The sequence below is a fragment of the Dendrobates tinctorius genome, unplaced genomic scaffold (genome assembly GCF_039654945.1).
Source record: "Dendrobates tinctorius isolate UK_male_01 unplaced genomic scaffold, ASM3965494v1 ptg000065l, whole genome shotgun sequence".
Classification (NCBI taxonomy): Eukaryota; Metazoa; Chordata; class Amphibia; order Anura; family Dendrobatidae; genus Dendrobates; species Dendrobates tinctorius.
The window spans coordinates 6200740-6223964 of NW_027361733.1; the positions used below are offsets into that span (position 1 = coordinate 6200740).

Consider the following 23225-nt stretch of genomic DNA (forward strand, 5'->3'; position numbering starts at 1 on the left):
TCTAATTTTGATCCAAGAGTCAGATCCAAATCTGCAATATAAGTCTATGGGTCGATGAAAAAATCAGAACGCACTTAGGTGGCATCCGAATGTGGTCTTATTTTCACTGACTGTCACATAGGAGATGGTGGGGAAAAAAAATTTTCTTCATGGATGTGAAAAACTGATGTCACTGGGATAAAATGCTGATCAAAATAATAGGTCTGTTTTCTTGCACATGAGAAAAATGGACATCTGAAAGAGGCCTTATGAATATCTTTGCAGAGGTAGAGATCAGAGGCATCACCACACCATAACCTGATCACCATTATCATTCGTTATTATTATAGTGCCATTTATTCCATGGCACTTTACATGTGCCACTCGCACCATCCAACACAAGAGACACTCTCACAAATCACTTAACCATCTGCTCACTCTTTCTATCCTCCTTTTTCTAGTCGCAGGAGATCTCTCTCAACCCCGGCCCCTCATGTCATAGTAAGTCAAACCCCTCAACTGAAACACTTAGAAACCCCTGTAATCTTATTAATATTCCCTGCATGCCTTCTATCTCTTTTAATTGTGCCCTTTGGAATTCTCGCTCAGTGTGTAATAAACTCTCCTTCATCCATGACCTCTTCCTTTCCGATTCTCTTAACCTTCTGGCTCTTACTGATACCTGGATCCAGCAGTCAGACACCACCGCTGCTGCTGCTCTTTCATATGGTGGACTAAACTTCTCTCATACCCCAAGATCGGACAACAGAGCAGGTGGAGGCGTTGGTCTGCTTCTATCACCCAAATATTCCTTTCAGGTTATCCCTCAAGTACCCTCACTTGTCTTCCCTTCTTTTGAGGTCCATGCTGTCAGACTCTACATCCCCTTCTCCATGCGAGTAGCGGTGGTGTATCGTCCTCCGGGCCCCTCCCATCAGTTTCTGGATAAATTTGCCACCTGGCTTCCACACTATCTCTCCTGTGACATCCCCACCCTCATCATGGGAGGCTTCAACATTTCCATTGCCCTTCCCCTCTCCCCATCTGCTTCTCACCTTTTATCTCTAACCTCCTCTTTCGGCCTCTCGCAGCATACTAACTCCCCCATGCATGAAGATGGAAACTCCCTCGACTTGGTCTTCTCCCTTCTTTGCTCAGTGGATGATTTCACAAACTCCCCTCTCCCGCTCTCTGACCACAACCTTCTATCATTCTCTATCAAGAACTGCCATCCTGCCCAGGTCACCCCCACTTTCCACACTTTTAGAAACATACAGGCCATTAACACCCAGAAACTTATGAAGAACTTGCAGTCATCATTGGCCCCTATCTTTTCCCTCTCATGTCCTGATACTGCAGAGAAGCATTACAATGAAACACTTCAAAGTGCCCTGGATGAAACTGCACCTCCTATACATAGAACAACTAGGCACAGATGGCGACAACCCTGGCACACGCTGCAAACACGCTTCCTACAGCGGTTCTCCAGGTGCGCAGAATGTCTGTGGAGAAAATCCAAACTACCCGAAGATTTCATCCATTATAAGTATATGCTTAATACATACAACACTGCCCTTCACCTCTCAAAACAAACCTATTTCAACACCCTCATCACCTCACTATACAATAACCCGAAACGTCTCTGACACTTTTCATTCCCTACTTAACCCAAGAGTACAGGCCCCAACCACGGATCTCCATACTGACGATCTGGCTAATTATTTCAAAGAAAAAATTGACCATATCCAACAGGAAATTATCTCCCAATCACCTCATACTATGCACTGTCCTCCCTCCACCACTGCATCTAGCTCACTCTCTAATTTTGAACCAGCAACAGAAGATGAAATACTCAGGCTCCTTGCATCTTCTTGCCCTACCACTTGCACCAGTGACCCCATTCCATCACATCTCCTCCAGTCCCTTTCCCCTGCTGTCTCCACTCACCTAACAAAAATATTCAACCTCACACTTCTCCTGATATCACACCTGCCTTTTTGGAAAACACCAGTGATTGTCTTACTGCTGTCTCTAACATCATGTCCTCCCTCTATCTGAAACTGAACCTGTCAAAAACTGAACTCCTCGTGTTTCCTCCCTCTACTAACCTACCTATGCCTGACATTGCCATTTCCGTGTGTGGTTCCACTATTACTCCCCAGCAACATGCCTGTCTTGGGGTCATACTTGATTCAGAGCTTTCATTCACCCCCCCACATTTCATCATTGGCTCGCTCTTGTTATCTGCACCTCAAAAACATTTCTAGAATTCGACCCTTTCTTACTTTCTACTCTGCAAAAACTCTTACTGTTTCTCTTATTCATTCTTATCTGGACTATTGTAACTCTCTACTAATCGGTCTCCTCTTAACAAACTCTCCCCTCTCCAATCTGTCCTGAATGCTGCAGCTAGGATCATATTCCTTATCCACATAGGGTAACACCAACTCTGCTACAGCCTTTACTGCTTTTTCTAGATCTGACAACCACAGTTCATCCATACAGGGTAACACCAACTCTGCTACATCCGACTACCTTACTGCTTCTTTTAGATCTGACAACCTCAGTCCATCCATATAGGGTAACACCAACTCTGCTACATCCGACTACCTTACTGCTTCTTCTAGATCTAACAACCCCAGATCGTTCAGTCCTGGCTGCTAACACTGCGAGGTTGTCAGTATTATATGTGAATGAGCTGGGGTTGGGATCTACACAGTGATCTACACAGACCATAAGAATCTGGCATATTTCCAGTCCCAGCGTGTGTCTGGGGGAGGAGCAGCTGGGTGGTCTGCTCTCTGCAGTGAGGCTGCTAGAGGGGGAGGATTTGTTACTGTGTGTTGAGGGCTTCTTCATGTGGATGGGAAGGGCCTATAGCTATGGAGGGTGGGGTTGTGGCTATAGAGGGCAGGTTTGGAGTAGAGTAGGAGGTTACGACCAGTTCTCATTTCAATGCCATAACACATCCCCCCTTGGACTTTCTTTTCAGAATATCTAGAAAACCGTGTAAACTAGTGACAGAAAGTAAATTACTTATTGTCATAATTCTGCAGCCCAGATATGTACTGAGATTATGTGAAAAGCCCGGACAACCCCTTTAATCCTTGCCAAGCCAGATGGTCTTGTTTTTTGCCCGCTCTAAGTTTCTTTTGTATGTCAGATCTGGTGACAAGAATGTCAGACCTGATGCCCTCGCTTGCTCATTTCTATCTGGGAACCAAGAGGAGGATCCTCAATTTATCATTGAACCCTCTAAGATGGTTACAGTCGCCCCTGTCTGCCTGTCGTGAATTCCTCCAGGAAAGACCCTTGTGGGTGAATCTGAGGAGTGGGTTTTGTCTTTGGGTCACTCGTCCAAGGTGACTAGTCACGCAGGACAAAAGAAGACATTACAATTGATCTCTCGTCATTACTGGTGGCCATCCATGAGGATGGAGATCTATGCTTATGTGGCTGCCTGTCCGACTTGTGTCCACCATAAAGTTCCTAGATAGTTTCCCACCAGTTCTCTTCTGCCATTACCCGTACCATCCATTCCTTGGCAGCACATAGCAATGGACTTCACTACGGATTTGCCAGCTTCTGAGGGTTGCACCATCATCTGGGTAGTCAAGTTGTAGGAGGACACCAGAGTCACGTTAGAAGCATCCTCACTTCGTATGAATTGGGACGCAGACAAGAGGCGCCTGTATCCTCAGTATTGTGTCATGAAGAGGACGACACTGTTACCGGTTACCTGCCCTTTGCAGTGGAGAGTCGCCGGCGACTGCCAGAGGCCGTAGCATCACGTTACCGCGAGCAGGAGCATCAATGCTAGGTGCCAGAGACAGCATCTGCCCAGAAGGAACCTTCGCCGGGAGAAAGTGCCACGCCGGCGCTTCCACCATGACCGGAGCAGGAACATCATCGGAAGGCGGAACCTTTCCACCCAGGAACAGAGGTACAGCAGCAGCGGGGACCAGAACCTGTGACGGCCCTCTAGGAGCCTGAACCAGAAGTGAAGGCCGAGCCGGCACTACGTCAGCAGAAGCCGGAGTGTGCAGCAGGGTCCGCGGCCGGGTCCCCATAGTCATCTGCGGTGAGTGCGCCATGACCCCTGACACCGGAGGGTTGGTCCTTGGGGCGGTCTTCTACCTCGCCAGGCCGAGATGTTCCTCGACCCTCTGCCCATTGATTTGTCCCACAGTCATCAGGGACAGGAGGTCAGGCCCATGTCGGGTGCAAGTATGGAGTTGGGCACTTCTCGGGTCTGCACAGAGGTACAGGGCCCATCCCACACCCCTTGCCAGTCCATCTGGATTGCACACATTATCATTAAAAAGAAGCAGCGGGGGGGCGTGGCATGGCGGGCGAGGAGTGAGGATGCAGCCTGGAGAGCTCCCGCTCCTATACTGGGAACCAGCCCAACAAGCGACTTACCCCGATGTCCAGAACCCCAACGTCCACGAGGAGAAGCCGAGGGAGTGCGCCTGCAAGCTCCGCGGCATCAGAAAAGGTCCCCCATACTACTATTTCCCGCTACTTCACAGGAGCGGGGAGGAGGAAGGCGGCAGGTGCAGGCGCCATGATGGAAGCGGCGCACAGGAGACAATCAATCCCGCCGTCTGCGGGTAACAAGGTACCGGAGGTGGGGGAGCGATGTGGAGGGAGAGAGGTGGACGGAGAGATCTCCCCAGGATCCAGCGGGGAGAGGGTGATGGCTGTGGAGGGAACGGAGTGGGCCCCCCACGGAGGCGGAAGCACCGCTAGGCCCCTGGCACCATGCGGCTTGCAGGGAGACCCCGCAGCCGGGCAGAAGAAACACAGCAGCGCAACAACCAGCGCGGTCCTGAGAAGTGCCATCCTGAAACACCCAGCGCCACAGCCCCAAAGAAATAGCACTAATCCCCCAGACAGTGACAGTGCCACTAAGAGGGACGATACATCTCAGGGAGAAACAGACCCCAAGATGAGAGGGCAGCTTGACTCCCCCATAAGAAGTACCCCTCAGGAAAACCTATTGCATGGCACAACTCCCCCACCTACCACTCAATCAACCACGTCTACAGCACCACAAGGTGGACCTGTGACCCCTACCCCAGTGGGACTACCTGAGGCACATGCAGGAGTTGATTTAGCATTATTGTACAGTAAGATAAAGGACATACCGACGAAACAAGATATGGAACAATATATTGCTCGCTTGGAATCTTCTTATAAAGCGGAACTGTCCATACTTAAGGATGACATCCAACAATGTGGAGAGAAGGTTGAATCCCACGACCAGCTTCTGACCTCCCTGAGTGCAAGAATAGAGGCTCAAGAGGCCGTCACGGCTACCCAGGCTAGGCAGTTACAGACCCTGGCGGAGATGCTGGATGACTCTGAAAACAGGGGTCGCAGGAATAATATACGAATACGGGGTCTACCCGAATCTATCCCTCCTCAGGAGCTGAATGCCACTTTAAGAAGCATCTTCAACTCGGTCTTGAATAGACCCCAAGACACCCGACTGGAGTTAGATCGCGCTCACAGGGCTCTGGGCCCACGTCCTGGAGAACAAGACCCACCAAGAGACGTGATATGCCGGGTCCATAAATACCAACTTAAGGACGCAGTCATGGGAGCGGCCAGGAGAGCAGGACCCATCAAACACCAGGATACCCGCATACAGCTCCTACCAGACCTCTCCAGATGGACACTGCAGAGACGTAGGGCCCTTCGCCCTCTTTTAGAGGAGCTGCGGCAACAAGATCTATCTTATACTTGGGGATTCCCGTTCTGCCTCCGGGTGCAGAGGAGAGGCAGAGTACATCGTCTGAGTCACCCCAGCGGAATTCCAGCTTTTTCGGCCGCCCTGGACCTACATGAGGTGGACATCCATGATTGGCCACCTCTACCATTCTTCTACAGAAGGGATGAGGTTCGAGGGAGGCAATTTCCTCAACGACAGCGCAGACCCGGAGGGCAGCCCCACGGACATGGACAGGTGCATCCGGAGGAGGAAGGAGATAATAACTGACGGCGAAGCCTGAAGACTCGGGGGAGGATCTTTGGAGGGGTGGGAGGTGAATTTGGGGATTGACCTCATCGGACACGCAGAGGAGAGGGTTAACTCAGATTACGTGATTGAATGGTGTTTGCTCTTCTGCCTTTTCCCTCCTTTCTTCTTTCTTCTCCCTCCCACCCCATGCTCCTCCGATTTACTCCTGGATGGATGTATTTGCATGTTGAGCACTTATTGATATGTGAAGGTCTTGCCGAGCATTGGGCCTACTCAGTGGAAAAAAGATTTATAGTAGTTTAGGGCTCTCTAGATATGTTGGTTACATGGCCCTTAATGTTGTTGGACCTGAATACGAAACATGATGTGTCCCAGTTTCAAGGGTTCGTTGACAATGATACCTATAACCTTAAGGGGTTGATATCCTTGTTCAAGGGCCAGAGAATGTTATTTCATTATGGGGTTGGTGACCAGGGGGGATGGATATCCTTTTCTTTTTCCGCCGTACACTTACCCCCCTCGGAGGCCCTGCTTGCAAGTGAGGCAGACAGTAACTAGTGTATACCTCCAACCGGTCCTACGTTGTTTTGGGTGCGAGTGTATACACACCCGTATTGTTACCTTTGTTCTTTCTAACTTCTGTCTTTGTTACTTTCTGTGTTCACCTTAGCCTTCCCAACCAGCTTTTCCCTCCCCCCCCCCTCCTACAGCGGTCGTTGAATCCCGGAGCGGACTCATCCGGTTGGAGAAGGCCTACTATCTCGAACCTAGATTGCAAACGCGATGCCGGGTAAGACTGTCACACAAAAGATTGTATTGGGCTCCTTAAATGTCAGGGGCTTTAATACACCACAGAAACGGTCAAATATTCTGTATGGTATGCATAAGAAAAAAGTAAATGTATTGATAGTACAAGAGACACACTTTAAGATCAGACATATTCCTAATATACCCAATCGATACTACACGTCTTGGTTCCACAGCGCCAACCCGGACTCACGATCCAGAGGTGTTTCCATTTCACTCCACAAGTCCCTCCAACATACTATACTAGACACACTGATTGACACAGAGGGAAGATATGTGATCTTGAAGATCCAGATTTTTTCAACAACCTACACTATAGCGGGTTGGTACGCTCCCGGCCAGGATCAAATTCGAGCTGTCAGGTCCTTTTTGAAGACTGTGGCTGACTTCGCTGAAGGGGTTGTTATTTTAGGGGGAGATTTTAACATGACTCTTAACCCGACATTGGACTCAACAGCGGACAGGTCTTACCTTTCTCTTAGACAAATGGCCTCTCTGAAGAGAGACCTTCATGACCTGCACCTCACCGATGTCTGGCGGCTTCTTAACCCCAATGTGAAAGATTATACGTTCTTCTCCACGCCACATAACTCATACAGTAGAATAGACTTTTTTCTTCTCAGCCACTGCGCGTTGGCTTGGAACCCGAAACCGTCTATCGGAAGCTTCTTATGGTCGGATCATGCCCCAGTCTTTCTGGACATTAGCCCCCCTGATTCAGGGAGGCGACAGTGGACGTGGAGACTGAACGATAATCTTCTCAAAGACCCCACCTGTGTAGCTGACGTCAAAACCACCATATCGACATTCATACAAGACCACGCACATGATGTCACCGCCATGCCAACCAAATGGGAAACTCTTAAATGTGTCCTTAGAGGGATATTTATTAAGCACGGTTCCCGTCTGAAGCACATAAAAAGTAAGGAAATTAGGGATCTTACCGAAAAAATATTACGTTTGGAAACGACTCATAAGAATGAATTAAGAGCGGAGACACAGATTGCCCTGATCAAATGTAGAGATGACCTGAAGTCCCTGTTAAACGAAAAGTCCCGTATTTATAGAAACCGGTTTAAAAGCCTGTTATACGGTCAAGCTAATAAATGTGGACGTCTGCTGGCTAGATTTCTACATCCGCGCGGTCAGACTACATACATACCATCTCTTCAGAAGCAACGCGGTCATGCGACGTCAAACCCAACCGAAATTTTAGACATCATGCGGCGCTATTACCAATCATTATACAATATAAACGAGGGAGACCTCTCTCGATCGCCTGTAGACCCCCAACCACAAATTGAGCCCTATGTAAATGAAACCGCCCTCCCGATACTAAATACAGACCTGACAGAGCCACTAGAAATTGACTTCACAACGGAAGAGATTGATGAGGCTATTCGGAATACCCCGGCGGGCAAGAGCCCGGGACCAGACGGATTTTCCCCTCATTTTTATAAGATATTTCGAGAGCAACTTAGTCCTATTATGACACACGTTTTTAACTCCATTACAGGCAATGTTTCCTTTGTACCACAATCCTTGGTTGGCTTTTATTGCGGTGATCCCGAAACCGGGAAAAGATCCTACGGTGGTGACCAACTACCGTCCGATATCACTCATTAATGTAGACGTAAAACTTTACGCAAAAATCTTGGCGAACCGGTTGGCTCCTCTTCTGCCTTTGGTTGTGCACTCGGACCAGGTGGGGTTTGTGCGGGGAAGGGAGGCGAGAGACGGGATAAACAAGACCCTCATTCTGACTGCGCATGCGAGGTCAGAACATAAGCCAATGGTACTGTTGTCGATTGACGCGGAGAAAGCCTTTGACCGTGTAAGTTGGGGATTGATGTTTTCGGCCTTACGACAGATGGGCCTGGGGAATCGCTTTATACAAAAGATCGCGGCCCTGTATTCCAACCCTTCGGCGAGAATTAGGATCAATGGCGCTTTGTCAGACCCTATAGCTATCGGAAACGGTACACGACAGGGGTGCCCTCTCTCGCCCCTTCTATATACAGTGGTTATGGAACATTTAGCGATGGCAATTAGGAAGAACCCCAATGTGCACGGCCTGTGGGTGGACCGGGTTCATTATAAGGTCTCTCTTTATGCAGATGACCTCCTATTATACGTAACTCAGCCGCACATTTCCCTCCCGTCGTTGATGGAGGAGTTTAAAAGATACGGTGCAGTCAGTAATTTTAAAATTAATTTTCAGAAAACTGAAGCTCTTAATATATCCTTGGGACAAACAGAACTTACGAGAATAATGGAGAATTTCCCCTTTCGGTGGAAAAACGGAGCTATTCAATATCTGGGCGTACAAATCCCTACCGACATGACCGACCTTTATAAACTTAACTACTTGCCCCTTCTGGACTTGACATTGAAACGATTAAGAGAATATGGAAGAAAGAACATCTCATGGTTTGGTAGGATGAATTCCTTTAAGATGGATGTTCTTCCTAGATTTTTATATTTATTTCAGGCGATCCCGATCATACCGCCAAGGACATTCTTCCAAACCATTAGGTCCGAGCTGATTCGCTTTATTTGGCAGGCGTCTAGGCCTCGTTTAAAATACACCAGCTTGACAAATCCAAAGTCTAGAAGTGGGGCAGGACTCCCTGACTTAGAACTCTACCATAGGGCTTCCATACTGATACGACTGTTTGACTGGCAGTATAGCTATAGCTCTAAACAATGGGTGCAACTGGAACAGACATCCTTTGGTGTTCCCTTGAGACACCTGCCTTGGATCCGATATTGTGATCCTACTACGGGCGGTTCCGTGGGTTCGACTGGATTTTTGGCACAAGAGACATTACGACTTTGGAATCATATAAAGATTAAGAAAAAATTGATTAGTGCCCTGAATCCGTTGACACCACTCTTCGGTAACCCGGACTTTCCCCCAGGGTGTTACAGAAATCGTTTTCTAGGCTGGCATATTAGCTCAGACTTACGTATGGGACAGATACTGGTGGGAGGAAACATTCCAAATTTGGGGACTCTCCGTGAACAGTCTCCCAATGAGGAGCTCTCCTGGATGGAATATAATCAGCTGAGGTCATTTATCCAGAGACCTATGGCGAACTGCGATTCCCGCCCTCCTGTGACAGGATTGGAAAACTTATTGCAGCAACAAGACCCTCCTTCTAACTTGATCTCTCGTTTATATAAGGAGCTCCGAGTTGAGAACTCGGAGGTGACTCCAAGTTATGTTCGGGCATAGGAGGAGGAGATGGGATGTAAATTCTCGGAAGAGGATCTCAGTAAGGCCTACCTATTTACATTTAAAATGTCCCCGGCTGGGAGCGCACAGGAGAAAAATTTTAAGATACTGACCAGATGGTATATGTCCCCCGTTAGATTAAAGTCTATTTTTCCGACAGTGGAGGACACCTGTTGGCGATGTGGAACTGAGAGGGGCACACTGTACCATATATGGTGGCAGTGCGCTATGATCCAACCCTTCTGGAAGAAAGTGTTCTTGGCTTATCAAAAAATTACTGGAGATGTCGTGCCCCCTTCTCCGCAGGTTGCTATCTTCTCAATCCTTCCAGGTTCCATATCAGCTCAAAAACGGAGCCTTCTAAGGTTTTGTATTACCGCAGCACGTATGGTAATTCCACGCCACTGGAGAGTGGCAACACCGCCAACTATGGTGGAATGGGTGGCGGAACTTGCAGATATCTTTCGAATGGAGGAGCTGATGGCTGAGTTGGAGGGGGATGGCACCCGCTTGACCCGAGTCTGGCGTCCCTGGATCTTGTTTAAAGAAACAGCTGGGTTATCGCAGTTGGTTGAGGTGGCTTCTTAGGGTTTGGTCCGGGATTTGGGGACCGCTGATCCCTTGCCCCCCCCCCTCCTTTTTTCTCTCCCTTCCCCTCCTTACTACTCCTAAAAGTTCTATTCTGAAATTTCTTATGTCTTCTTTCTTCTCTCCCTACATTCTCTTTTCTTACATATTACACCCCTACTGAACTATGCAAAACATATTCTGAATAAGTACGAACATCGTTTAATGAACCTACCCACACGTGATAATAAGAAATAAGGAACAAATATTTGGTATGTCCTGTGCAGATGGGTGAACCATTACCTAGTGTAAGTCAATTAGTCAGAGTGGGTTAGGAACAGTTGTATGCAAACCACTAATACACATTTTACTGAGAAACTACAAGATTTCATCTTGAATAGATATGATAGATGTATAAGTAACTGTTTATGCTGTAACGATGTACAGAAAGGTGTATAACTTGCATATTTTCCTTATTCTGTATGTTTCCTCTGTTTATTTGTTCTTTCAATAAAAATAGATTCAACAAAAAAAAAAAAAGAAGCAGCGGGAAAAAGAAATTTGGACCCAGCTGTACCAATACGGGGAGGTCGCTATGGCCGGGCGCCGCTCTCATGGGCAACTGGCTTACGCAAACGTGGAGCAAGGATACGGCTTTATACGGGAGGCAGGAACTGATGAAAAAAAATTATGTTAATGCTGCCTCTGTGAAACATGGGAGACACCTATTGGAGGGGTACTGGGTCTCCTTCTTCAAGGAAGACTGCCCTAGGGGCTACTATGCGGTGGCGGTGACATTGTGTCCGGAGGATAGCGGCCTAGAGCTGTATGCAGGCCCAAGTCGGGAGCAGTCAGCTCCCCATGTTCCAGCTTCCCCCAACACTGCCTCTGCTGCATCTTGACAGCCCAAGGACTGTGTGGTGGCAGAGTCCACTTCAGCTCATACGCGGGCATGGAACATTGACGAAAATGCGGCACGGGACGCGCGGCGTTGAATTGTATATTGTCTGATAAGCATGATGAAGTTGTGCTTGTTGCACTTATGAAAAGGCGGGACTGTTCTGCGTCCTTACGAGCAAAGGAGCCCTGATACGCTCCCAGAGTCAAAAGCAATGCGGCCGGAGCAGCCAGGAATGGACATGGAGGATGAAAAGGTTTTTTTTTTTTTGCTGTTGTGAATGTTGTGCTTTTCTGCTAGATAAGCAGGACTTTGCTTATCTGGAACTATGGGTCCTTGGACTAATGTACCAGGTGTGACTGCAGAAACAGTCTGCATTCTAGTACCAGGCAGCCTGCACATGACGCACGGGACTGTACCATACACAAAGGGAGGGGGGTGCCTCCCTTAAAGACTAACTATCTGTGGACTGACGGTGTAAACAGATGGACTATCTTCAGACACCTGCTTCAAAATAACGTAAAATGTGAAAAAACGCATTTATGGTTCTTTCCTTACTCTCCCTGTGTGGGGTATTCGTTTGTAAAAAAATAAACGTTTGTGTAAGATATGGTCAGGAACGACCATTGTAAAAGGAAGGGAGAGTGTAAGGGGGTACAGAAATTAGTCACTAGATGGGGTATTATAAGTGTGCTTAGTGTAGGACAAGAGTTCATACGTGTAAATGGTTAACCATAGGAAGGGTTAGCTGGGTTTAAGGTAGGAATAGTTTCTGGAAGCTTCAATCAGGGCTAGGTAGCCCGAAGTGCTCGGGTGAGCTAAATTCCCAAGCTACTCAGCATCCTGCAACATTCAAGGAGGAACCCAGCCATCCAGAGTCAGTGGGACAGCATAGCCTCAGTAAGGGCAACAACGGCATCTACAGGAACTTGGGATACAGGAGAAGTCACCACATGGCAGGTCGCTTGCCAAGTGGCAGGTCATTGCTTGGGCTGATCCCCTCAGAACTTGGGTGAAACGGCTGAGGGAACACCCGTATGCAGTGAGGCTGGCCAGGGAGGACGCTGAGGAGCTGTTGGAAATGGTCCTTCCAGGAACGTGCAGTGTGACAGGGAGAGGAGTGCAGGGAAAGATGAAGTAACGTGTAACATACAAGCTGTTGAAAATATTGTAATGGATCTGGATGTGCTGCGAAGTCATGAAAGTAAAGTTTTCCGTATTGAGTTGCACCTGGACTGTGTCTCTGTTTATTCAGAAGTGGCCGGAGGTGACCATAAAGAATAGAGAAAAGACCCTGATGATGCAGGGAACATAGAGGCAAGTAAGCTGACAATGGAGCGTGATTTTTATGTATTGGAAGGCAAGGGCACACAAGGCCGGAAGAACTCAGCTACGACTATGGCCCTGGCTGAAATCTACACACCGCTAGTCACTTAGGCTGCGCTGGCAGCATCTCATTCATTCACCATTAGTTTGCAGCCGGGACTTTCGCATCTAGGCACCTGTATAGTACAAGTTATTTTTAATGGTTTCAACACTCCAATTAATTATTTTGCTAATATATATATATATCTATATTTAATTCCCCCACATGTGCTACGAAGCCCCTCCTCCAGCTTGCTGTATTTCTGCCATGTGGCACACATGAGGCCCCCTCCTCTAGCTTCCTGTATTATATACTGGTTAAAACAGGTATTGAGGGGATGTGTTTATAGCCAATGGACAATAGACTTGTGACATCATTCCCCACATGGTGGGGCTGGACACACGTTTTAGCTGGACATTTAAAAGAACTAGGACACGTGCTCGGTCTCTTTTGGCTCCTGGAGGATGACTGGTCGACGTCAATCTGAATAATGTAACGTATGAATAATGCTTGTTTCTGATTAATGCATATGTATTTTATCGTTTTATACTGTTTATAAATCAATTTAAGTAAATTCAGTTCTTGTGTGAGCATTTTCTTATTCATTACAATCCATTGGAACCCTTACAATACAGCACCGTCCTGGTTGCAAACTGTATATTCCCCAGATATGGATTACGGCGTGGGACAGAACTCCGGACAGGTATGGTATATTGTTGCTTTATTATTTTATGTTTTTTACATGAGAACGACGGCTTTGGGGAATTAGCAGAAGTTGTAAGTATGGTTTAATTAAGAACAATAAAGGGGTCTGTGTTTATTTCAAATATAGAATTTTATAATAGGTGTCTGTGTTTTATTTACTATTTGACTATTTGGGGTTGGTAATGGGGGCTAATTGATGCATCTTCATTACTAACCTCGGGGCTTGATGTCACAAAGGTGAGATCAACACCCCAAATATTACCCCATATGCCACCGCTACAATGCATTGGGAAGACCCAATTTTCTTAAAAGTTCTCCTGGGTTTATTGCTCCATATCCCCAGCAGCACAAACGCAGAGTAGTCAGCCTTTAGGTCCAGCAACATAAAATAATAATGTCCATAAACAGGGCTTTGCTCCCCTCAGACCCTATTCACACACAGGCCAGGGCAATGTCCATTAAACACTCAGTTCCATAGGACAGTACAGTCTCTTACTGACCGGGGTCAGTGCCACTCACGGTTGTCCGACCGTCCACTCTGGAGGTATCTCACAGACCTCGTTCCTCTGGTTCAGGAAAGCCAGCACTGCTTCCCCAGGCTGTGCGATATCCAGCAAGCAGGGTTGGCCTGGAGCCACACACACAGGAGGCCTTCTACCTCCCAGGTCACAGACAACTCTGTAGTGTCCCACCTGGACACATGGAAGTCTGTGCACAATCCAGACTCCCAACACTCTCTCATGTGCTAAACACACCTTTATTATGTAGGCTGTAACCTCACTCCCAGGTGAGGTATGGATCACATGGCAGGTCACCAGGTCATGACCTCACGGCAGGTCCTGAAAATACCTGCAGGTCCTGAAGGAAAACAGGGGTACAGCCAGCACCCTCACCCAAAGGTGAGGTAATATGGGTAGCCTGACCCTCCCATCTCTCATAGCTACCTGCAACCCGGACCCAGGTGCACTAACTATTATATTAGTGCTCACGTGCACTAATAATAAAACACTCCGGGTTGCATCTCAGGGAGCATCCATCCCTGTGACATATATCGGCCATTCACAACCTTGCCAGTCACTGTTTCTGCATCACCACAGAGGGAACGCCTGTATGTATGACCTGAGGAGCCCACATAGCGCCCCTTAGCTGTCACAGGTGTTAGGAGTCAGGTTCCTGCCTCTGCTCTGCAGGAATCCAGACCCTTACATTCTGCGGTCTCTTGCTCTTTATCTACCGCAGAGGAGATTGCCTTGCAGCTAATCTCTCCAGGGGCTAAGTCCCTCTGTCCTCCTACTGAGCATGCTCATGAGACGGTTTCCCATTGGAGATCGGGAGTCATGTGCTCAGGTCCTGCTCCAGATCTCATTGGTCCATCTCAGAGATCTGGAAGCTTCCGGAAGGTCCCGGCTGCTATAAAAAGCGCGCATGGCCATTCCGCCATGCGCTAGTATAGACTATACTGCTATGTGTGAATGGTGACGGATGTATGATTCTGGTGACTGACTTATTATGAAACCCCTTCCCTCTGATATCACGCATGTGGTTAGGGAATTAGTTCAGTAGTCTGCGCCAGTCTGTGGCAAGCCTTAGGCCACTGTGCACACCGCATCTCTGCGCTAGCGTCCGACATAGCGACTGCTTTGTAGCTGTGTCGTCCAGAGCAGTGTCCTGCGCCGCGCTGCAGTTGCAGCCCTTCTTGGCGTTCGCAGTAGCGACGCCGCACACACGGTAGGTCTAGACGGACGCAGCCCCTCTGTCTTAGTTCCTGCTCCTGTGACCTTATACCGTGTGTGACTCTAACAGGCTCAGCCTTTTGTATGTTTTTGTTGCGGCGCCTCTGTGTGTGCGGCGCCTCTGTGTGTGAACAGAGTTCGCTCTGTGCACTACGGGTGAAGTTGAACCCATGCGCATTATACCGCCATATTGCTTGTCTGCCATTACTCAGCAGCGGTTGTAACACCTACTGCACGGTGGACCCCGAGCGGCAAACGCACTTTATTACTTTTATTTAGTGCGTTCCGCCGTTCCTAACAGGGGTCACTGCATTACAACATATATATATATATATATATACACACTGCTCCAAAAAATAAAGGGAACACTTAAACAACAGAATATAAGTCCAAGTAAATGAAACTTCTGTGAAATCAAACTGTCCACTTAGGAAGCAACACTGATTGAACATCAATTTCACATGCTGTTGTGCAAATGGAGTAGACAACAGATGGAAATTATTGGCAATTATCAAGACACACTCAATAAAGCAGTGGTTCTGCAGGTGGGGACCACAGGCCACATCTCAGTACCAGTGCTTTCTGGCTGATGTTTTGGTCACTTTTGAATGTTGGTTGTGATTTCACACTCGTGGAAGCTTGAGACGGACTCTACAACCCACACAAGTGGCTCAGGTAGTGCAGCTCATCCAGGATGGCACATCAATGCGAGGTGTGGCAAGAAGGTTTACAGTGTCTGTCAGCGTAGTGTCCAGAGGCTGGAGGTGTTACCAGGAGACAGGCCAGTACACCAGGAGACATGGAGGGGGCCGTTGGAGGGCAACAACCCAGCAGCAGGACCGCTACCTCAGCCTTTGTGCAAGGAGGAACAGGAGGATCACTGCCAGAACCCTGCAAAATGACCTCCAGCAGGCCACAAATGTGCATGGGTCTGCACAAACGGTTAGAAACCGACTCCATGAGGAAGGTCTGAGTGCCCGACGTCCACAGATGGGGGTTGTGCTCACAGCCCAACACCATGCAGGACGCTTGGCATTTGCCACAGAACACCAGGATTGGCAAAGTCGCCACTGGCGCCCTGTGCTCTTCACAGATGAAAGCAGGTTCACACTGAGCACATATGACAGTCCGAAGATGCCATGGAGATTGTTCTGCTGCCTGCAGCATCCATTATTGTGCAGCATTACTGAACCAGTTTGGCAGTGGGTCAGTAATGGTATGGGAAAGCTTTTCTTTGCAGGGCCACACAGCCCTCTATGTGCTAGCCAGAGGTACGGGGATGATATTCTTCTGATGCATGATGATAGACCTCATGTGGATTAAGTCTGTCAGCCTTCCCTGCATGATGAAAACATTGATGTTAAGGACTGGCCTGCTCATTCCCCAGACCAGAATCCAATCGAGCATATCTGGGACATAATCTCTTGTTCCATTCACCAACGCCACGTTGCACTACAGACTGTCCAAGAGTTGACTGATGCATTAATCCAGGTCTGGGAGTAGATCTCTCGGGAGAACATCTGCTGCCTCATCAGGACCATGCTCAGGCTTTGTAGGGAGGTCATACAGGCATGTGAAGGCCACACACACTACTGAGCATCATTTCCTTGTCTTGAGACATTTCCACTGAAGTTGGATCAGCCTGTAATTTGATTTTCCACTTTCATTTTGAGTATCATTCCAAATCCAGACCTCCATGAGATATGGCATAGGAGCCTGTCCCCATTGCTAAAGGGAAATGAATATTCATACTTCTCCATGCCCCCATGGGCGTGGAGAGAAGTGAGTATTCATTTCCCTTTAATAGCAGGCAGTGCTAGCCGCAGGCTGAGGCTAACACTGCCCGTATCTAAAGCCGATGCGGCTGCATCGGGGCCTCGCAGGTGGGCCCCTGCAGAGTGACTAACCCTGAGGGCAATCGGCGGGCAGGGAGTGATCCCTGCAGCTTGGCAGCAGAGCGGAGCTACAGGGATCCGATGCCATCCTGCTTCCTGCCCGCTGCTTCCTGTCTGACATAGCACAGCTGGATGATGTCATCACTCAGCACGGCTGTTTCAGGGAGAAAGCTGCCGGCGATGAAGATGCTGCCCGGATGTGCTACGGCTGCAGGGAACGTGTGGAGAGGTGAGTGGTGCTGTGCGTGTCTGTCTGCATACGTGTATGTGGTGCAGTGCTGTGTGTGTGTGTGTGGTGCGATGCTGTGTGTGTATTGGAGATTGGCAATGATGTGGGTGATGGAGAGACCAGTGATGGGAGTGGTGGGGGAGAAGACAATGTTGTTGTTGGTGGAAAGGATGATGGGGTGGTGGGGGAGGAGGCAATGGTGGAGGTGATGGAATGGGCAATGATGGGGTGGTGGGGAGAAAGCAATGAGGGGCTACATTATATTACATGAGGGGGGCTACCCCAACCCCTGCTCTATGATTAAGACGTGTACTACCTTATTTTGTACCCTGATATTATCATGTTTTACCGCACAATTGGTGGTCTTGTATTTATTTCTATGTAGCTACATAGTGGGCCCAAGAATGATTTTCTCTGCTGGGCCCAAGGTGCTCCAGTCTGGCGCTGCCTTCATGTATACTGTCTCTCAAAATAGACATGTGATTTCCAGTCCTTTTCCTAAACTTCCCACCACTTATCACATTTACTCTACATCTCATGTATCAAAGAACAAAAAAATGTACAAAGAACAGATGGACATCACTACTTTCTGAATCTTCCATTGCTCAGCAGTCACAGGCTGAGCAGCATTTTGAATTTTCTAAGTGTCTTCTTGAAGGGAACCTAACAGTGGATCCATGCTGCCCTCTCTCCAGGCACCAGACACTGGTTGTACGACCTCAGCCAGGTAGGATTGATTCTGAAACCTACTTTAGAAGCCGCAGGGACCAAGCCTCATGGTGACTAGTCGGAGAGACAGGTCCCTGGTAACTTCTCCCCGCCCGCTGCTAATGACATGTCTCCCTACACACAGGGAGAGACCTGTCAGTCGCTGGTCGAGGCAGGGAGAAGCCTCTGGATCGGCATCATGTGTCAGCTGTCAGGGTCCATTTCACCCTTGCTGGGCCTCAATGCTGCCCTCTGCTGGTTCAGCGTCAGTGCACCCTAATCATTATTATCGGCAGCACGTCGTTCTGGACATAGTATAAAATGATGACAGCAGCTCTGGATGTAACTGGAGTAGAATGCATGATGTACAAGCAGAATAGAGATTACAGATCTTGATGTGACTAGAGCACAGACATGATGTAGCAACAGAAGTGTGACTGCAGAGCTGGATGTCACTGGGGAATACATAGGGTAACAGAACTGGGACTGCAGCTCTGGCTGTAACTGGAGTACATTAGGTAACAGCAAAACAGTGACTGCAGCTCTGGGTGTAACTGGAGAAAAGTACATTAGGTAACAGCAGAATTATGAGTGCAGCTCTGGGTGTAACTGGAGTAAAATACAATAGGTAACAGCAGAACAGTGACTGCAGCTCTGGGTGTAACTAGAGTACAATACAATAAGTAACAGCAGAACAGTGACTGCAGCTCTGGGTGTAACTAGAGTACAATACATTAGGTAACAGCAGAACAGTGACTGCAGCTCTGGGTGTAACTAGAGTACAACACATTAGGTAACAGCAGAACAGTGACTGCAGCTCTGGGTGTAACTAGAGTACAATACATTAGGTAACAGCAGAACAGTGACTGCAGCTCTGGAATACAATACAATAGGTAACAGCAGAATTGTGAGTGCAGCTCTGGGTGTAACTAGAGTACGATACATTAGGTAACAGCAGAATTGTGAGTGCAGCTCTGGGTGTAACTAGAGTACAATACATTAGGTAACAGCAGAACAGTGACTGCAGCTCTGGGTGTAACTAGAGTACAATATATTAGGTAACAGCAGAACAGTGAGTGCAGCTCTAGGTGAAACTGGAGTGCAATGCATTAAGTAACAGCACAATTGTGAGTGCAGTGCTGGGTGTGACTGGAGTACAATATATTAAGCAACAGCAGAATTGTGACTGCAGCTCTGGGTGTAACTGGAGTACAATACATTAGGTAACAGCAGAACAGTGACTGCAGCTCTGGGTGTAACTCCAATATAACATTGTCTTCCATTACTCTGGTTTACATGGGGATTAGATGTCACTTGTTGTTATCGGAGCTTTAAAGGCGGAGTCAGACTTTAACCCCTTCAGGAGGGCTGTTCTGTACATGATTACGGGCTTTCTATGACAATTGTAGGAAAAGATTGTACAACTTCCACTCCTGCACAGCAGGACACGTGTGACGTGAGGGAAGGAAGGACTGTGCCGTGATCTGCCACGTGCCAGCAGATCCTCCGGACCTTCAGTTACTGGTGCAGTTTCCGCCCGGACGCTATTCTGTGTTGAACCTCTTTGCTACGTTCTCCTTTATTCTTCATATGGTTTACGTTCTAGAATGACGTTGCACACTCTTACTGAGACCTTCTTACGCTCTTTACGTACAGACTCAGCATGACTGCTATGGAGAACAGCGCGGACAGCATAAGCAGCAGGGAGCGGACTCGGCGGTACCTGGAGGGGCTGCAGCTGATGAAGCAGGGGGCTGAGGCTCGGGTGTACCGGGGAAGTTTCCTGGGGAAGGCTGCTGTAGTGAAGGAGCGCTTCCCCAAGACGTACAGGCATCCTACACTGGACGAGAAGCTGACACACCGGCGGACTGCCCAGGAGGTGCGCTCCATCTTCAGGTGCAGGAAAGCAGGTGAGCCACCAGGGACCTTGTTGCTAGGAGAGATTTTAGTTTTCGGTGTAGGAAGTGGAAGCGGCCACCAGGGGCGCTGTGACTGAAGAGCTGTCAATTCTCAGGTGCAGGATTGGAGAGTGGCCACTAGGGATGTGGTGACTGAGGATAAATGTCAGGTGGAGGAAGGGGGAGTAGCCACCAAGGGCGCTGTAACTACTCAGAGCAATCAATTATTGGGCGCAGAAAGGCAGGTGAGCTATCAATGGCCATGTTGATGGAAGAGCTGTCAGTTTTCAGGTGCAGGAAGTGGGATCAGCCACCAGGGGCGCTGTGACTGAGGAGAGGGGTTAGTTTTCAGTGCAGGAAGGAGGAGCAGCCACCAGGGGCAGTCTTTTCTCAGGTGCAAGAAGAAGATGTGGACACCAGGGGCGCTGTGACTATGAAGCGCAGTCAGTTCTCAGGTGCAAGAAGGAGAAGTGGACACCATGGGCGCTGTGACTATGAAGAGCAGTCAGTTCTCAGGTGTGGGAAGGAGAAGTGGACACCAGGGGCGCAGTGATTATGAAGAGCAGTCAGTTCTCAGGTGTGGGAAGGAGAAGTGGACACCAGGGGCGCAGTGATTATGAAGAGCAGTCAGTTCTCAGGTGTGGGAAGGAGAAGTGGACACCAGGGGCGCAGTGATTATGAAGAGCAGTCAGTTCTCAGGTGCGGGAAGGAGAAGTGGACACCAGGGGCGCAGTGATTATGAAGAGCAGTCAGTTCTCAGGTGCGGGAAGGAGAAGTGGACACCGGGGGCGCTGTGACTATAAAGAGCAGTCAGTTCTCAGGTGTGGGAAGGAGAAGTGTACACCAGGGGAGCTGTGACTATGAAGAGCAGTCAGTTCTCAGGTGCGGGAAGGAGAAGTGGACACCGGGGGCGCTGTGACTATGAAGAGCAGTCAGTTCTCAGGTGTGGGAAGGAGAAGTGGACACCGGGGGCGCTGTGACTATGAAGAGCAGTCAGTTCTCAGGTGTGGGAAGGAGAAGTGGACACCGGGGGCGCTGTGACTATGAAGAGCAGTCAGTTCTCAGGTGTGGGAAGGAGAAGTGGACACCGGGGGCGCTGTGACTATGAAGAGCAGTCAGTTCTCAGGTGTGGGAAGGAGAAGTGGACACCAGGGGAGCTGTGACTATGAAGAGCAGTCAGTTCTCAGGTGCGGGAAGGAGAAGTGGACACCAGGGGCGCTGTGACTATGAAGATCAGTCAGTTCTCAGGTGCGGGAATGAGAAGTGGCCACCAGGGGAGCTGTGACTATGAAGATCAGTCAGTTCTCAGGTGTGGGAAGGAGAAGTGGACACCAGGGGCGCTGTGACTATGAAGATCAGTCAGTTCTCAGGTGCGGGAATGAGAAGTGGCCACCAGGGGAGCTGTGACTATGAAGATCAGTCAGTTCTCAGGTGCGGGAAGGAGAAGTGGACACCAGGGGCGCAGTGACTATGAAGAGCAGTCAGTTCTCAGGTGTGGGAAGGAGCAGTGGACACCAGGGGCGCTGTGACTATGAAGAGCAGTCAGTTCTTAGGTGCGGGATGGCAGGTGCGCACCACTAGGTAGGGTTGGGAAACGTTTTTGTTTTTAATAACCAATTCTCATCTGGGTCCGTGTTGTGCACTTTGTATTTCAGGTATTGCCACTCCTGTGGTTTATTTTGTTGATTATGTCTCTAACTGCATCTTCCTGGAGGATATAGAAGGATCAGTCACAGTTCGGGACTTCATAATGACCGCGCGAGAACATGGCAGCAGCCTGTACAGCCTGGCAGAAAGGATTGGTCAGATATTGGCCCGGATGCATGATGAGGATGTCGTCCATGGAGACCTGACCACCTCGAACATGCTCCTACGGCCCCCACATCCGGACCTTAACCTGGTGCTGATCGATTTCGGCCTGAGCTTTATCTCGGCTCTCCCAGAAGATAAAGGTGTCGACCTCTATGTCCTGGAAAAGGCTTTCCTCAGCACTCACCCCCAGACGGAGGACGTGTTCAAAGCTCTGCTCCAGAGCTACACAGCCGCCTCCAAGAAATCCGGCCCCATCATTAAAAAACTGGATGAAGTCAGACTGAGGGGCAGGAAGCGGTCCATGGTTGGGTAGACCGTTGTATATAGGACATCCTTTGGGTTGCATTTGATATTCTGTGTATGATGGCAATGAAAATCCTATTAACTCTTGATACTTTTTTATGCCAGTGTGATATAGGACAGATGCAATGTTCCTCCAGCCAAAAAGGAAACTCCAACTCTGCGATCCATAATCTCCCTCCTGATTCTCTTTCGCAATGGTTTATACTCCAGAGTACAGTTTCTGCCATCAACCACTATCGGCCATCAGGTCACTAAGGGATCATTGACCTGTCATCTGGTCACTCAGTTGTCCCTCCGTCTCTCTCAGTTGTCCCTAGAAGTCAGTCACACTAAGGGCTCATACTCACTTGCGAGAGACTCGCACGATTCTCTTGCGTCTCTCACATGAACACCCGGCACTGCCACCGGCACAGGGTCCGGAGCGTGCGGCTGCATAGAAATACGTGTAGCTGCACGCTCCAGTCCCAGTGCCAGCGGCAGTGCCAGGTTTTCATGTGAGAGACTCGCACGAGAATCGTGCGAGTCTGTCGCAAGTGAGTATGAAAAGAGCGACCAAAATGGTGACCGGTCTGCAAACCCTGTCTTATGAGGAAAGGTTGCAGGATTTGGGAATGTTTAGCTTGCAGAAGAGAAGACTGAGAGGAGACTTAATAGCTGTCTACAAATATCTCAAGGGCTGTCACATTGTAGAAGGATCATCTTTATTCTCATTTGCACAAGGAAAGACTAGGAGTAATGGGATGAAACTGAATGGGAGGAGACAGATTAGATATTAGAAAAAACTTTTTGACAGAGTGATCAATGAGTGGAACAGGCTGCCACGAGAGGTGGTGAGTTCTCCTTCAATAGAAGTCTTCAAACAGAGGCTGTACAGACATCTGTCTGGGATGATTTAGCGAATCCTGCTTTGAGCAGGGGGTTGGACCAGATGGCCCAGGAGGTCCCTTCCAACACTACGATTCTATGAGTATGAGCCCTAAGGGTGTCTCTTCCTCACTTTTCTCTTCCTGGCAGATTGTCTCAGTAGGAGGTCATTCTTCCAGTTCTTTCTGGTAGTCAGTCATCTGTCTTAGGCCTCCTTCAAACGTCCTAACATTTACG

General features: G+C 48.7%; 2 protein-coding genes across 4 annotated transcripts in view; one reads left to right on the top strand and one right to left on the bottom strand.

The window, feature by feature from the left end:
- Positions 1-14271, bottom strand: part of SLC2A10 (solute carrier family 2 member 10) — a 42352-nt gene extending 28081 nt beyond the window's left edge. The window contains exon 1 of one of the 2 annotated variants that reach the window (XM_073580573.1): positions 14066-14271. The gene's annotated coding sequence lies outside the window, so the exon portion shown is untranslated. Of the gene's footprint in view, positions 1-14046 lie in introns of both variants that reach the window. The other variant, XM_073580572.1, reaches the window with a different exon arrangement.
- Positions 14272-19486: 5215 nt separating this feature from the next.
- On the top strand, positions 19487-22211 carry TP53RK (TP53 regulating kinase). Of its 2 annotated transcripts, XM_073580576.1 has the most exons (3): positions 19487-19635; positions 19768-20021; positions 21665-22211. In XM_073580576.1, exons 2-3 carry the CDS (start codon positions 19775-19777, stop codon positions 22132-22134), a joined length of 717 nt encoding a protein of 238 aa, XP_073436677.1. In that variant the 5' UTR covers positions 19487-19635; positions 19768-19774; the 3' UTR covers positions 22135-22211. The 2 variants fall into 2 exon arrangements, with proteins under 2 accessions (XP_073436677.1, XP_073436676.1); XM_073580575.1 differs by lacking the exon at positions 19487-19635 and having other exon boundaries at positions 19688-20021.
- The last annotated feature ends 1014 nt before the right edge of the window (positions 22212-23225 follow it).

Bases quoted from the DNA above. Each gene is read 5' to 3' on its own strand.
- TP53RK (XM_073580576.1), top strand. From the start codon at position 19,775: ATGACTGCTATGGAGAACAGCGCGGACAGCATAAGCAGCAGGGAGCGG. The intron at 20,022-21,664 runs GTGAGCCACCAG...TTTGTATTTCAG, and splicing joins CTTCAGGTGCAGGAAAGCAG to GTATTGCCACTCCTGTGGTT.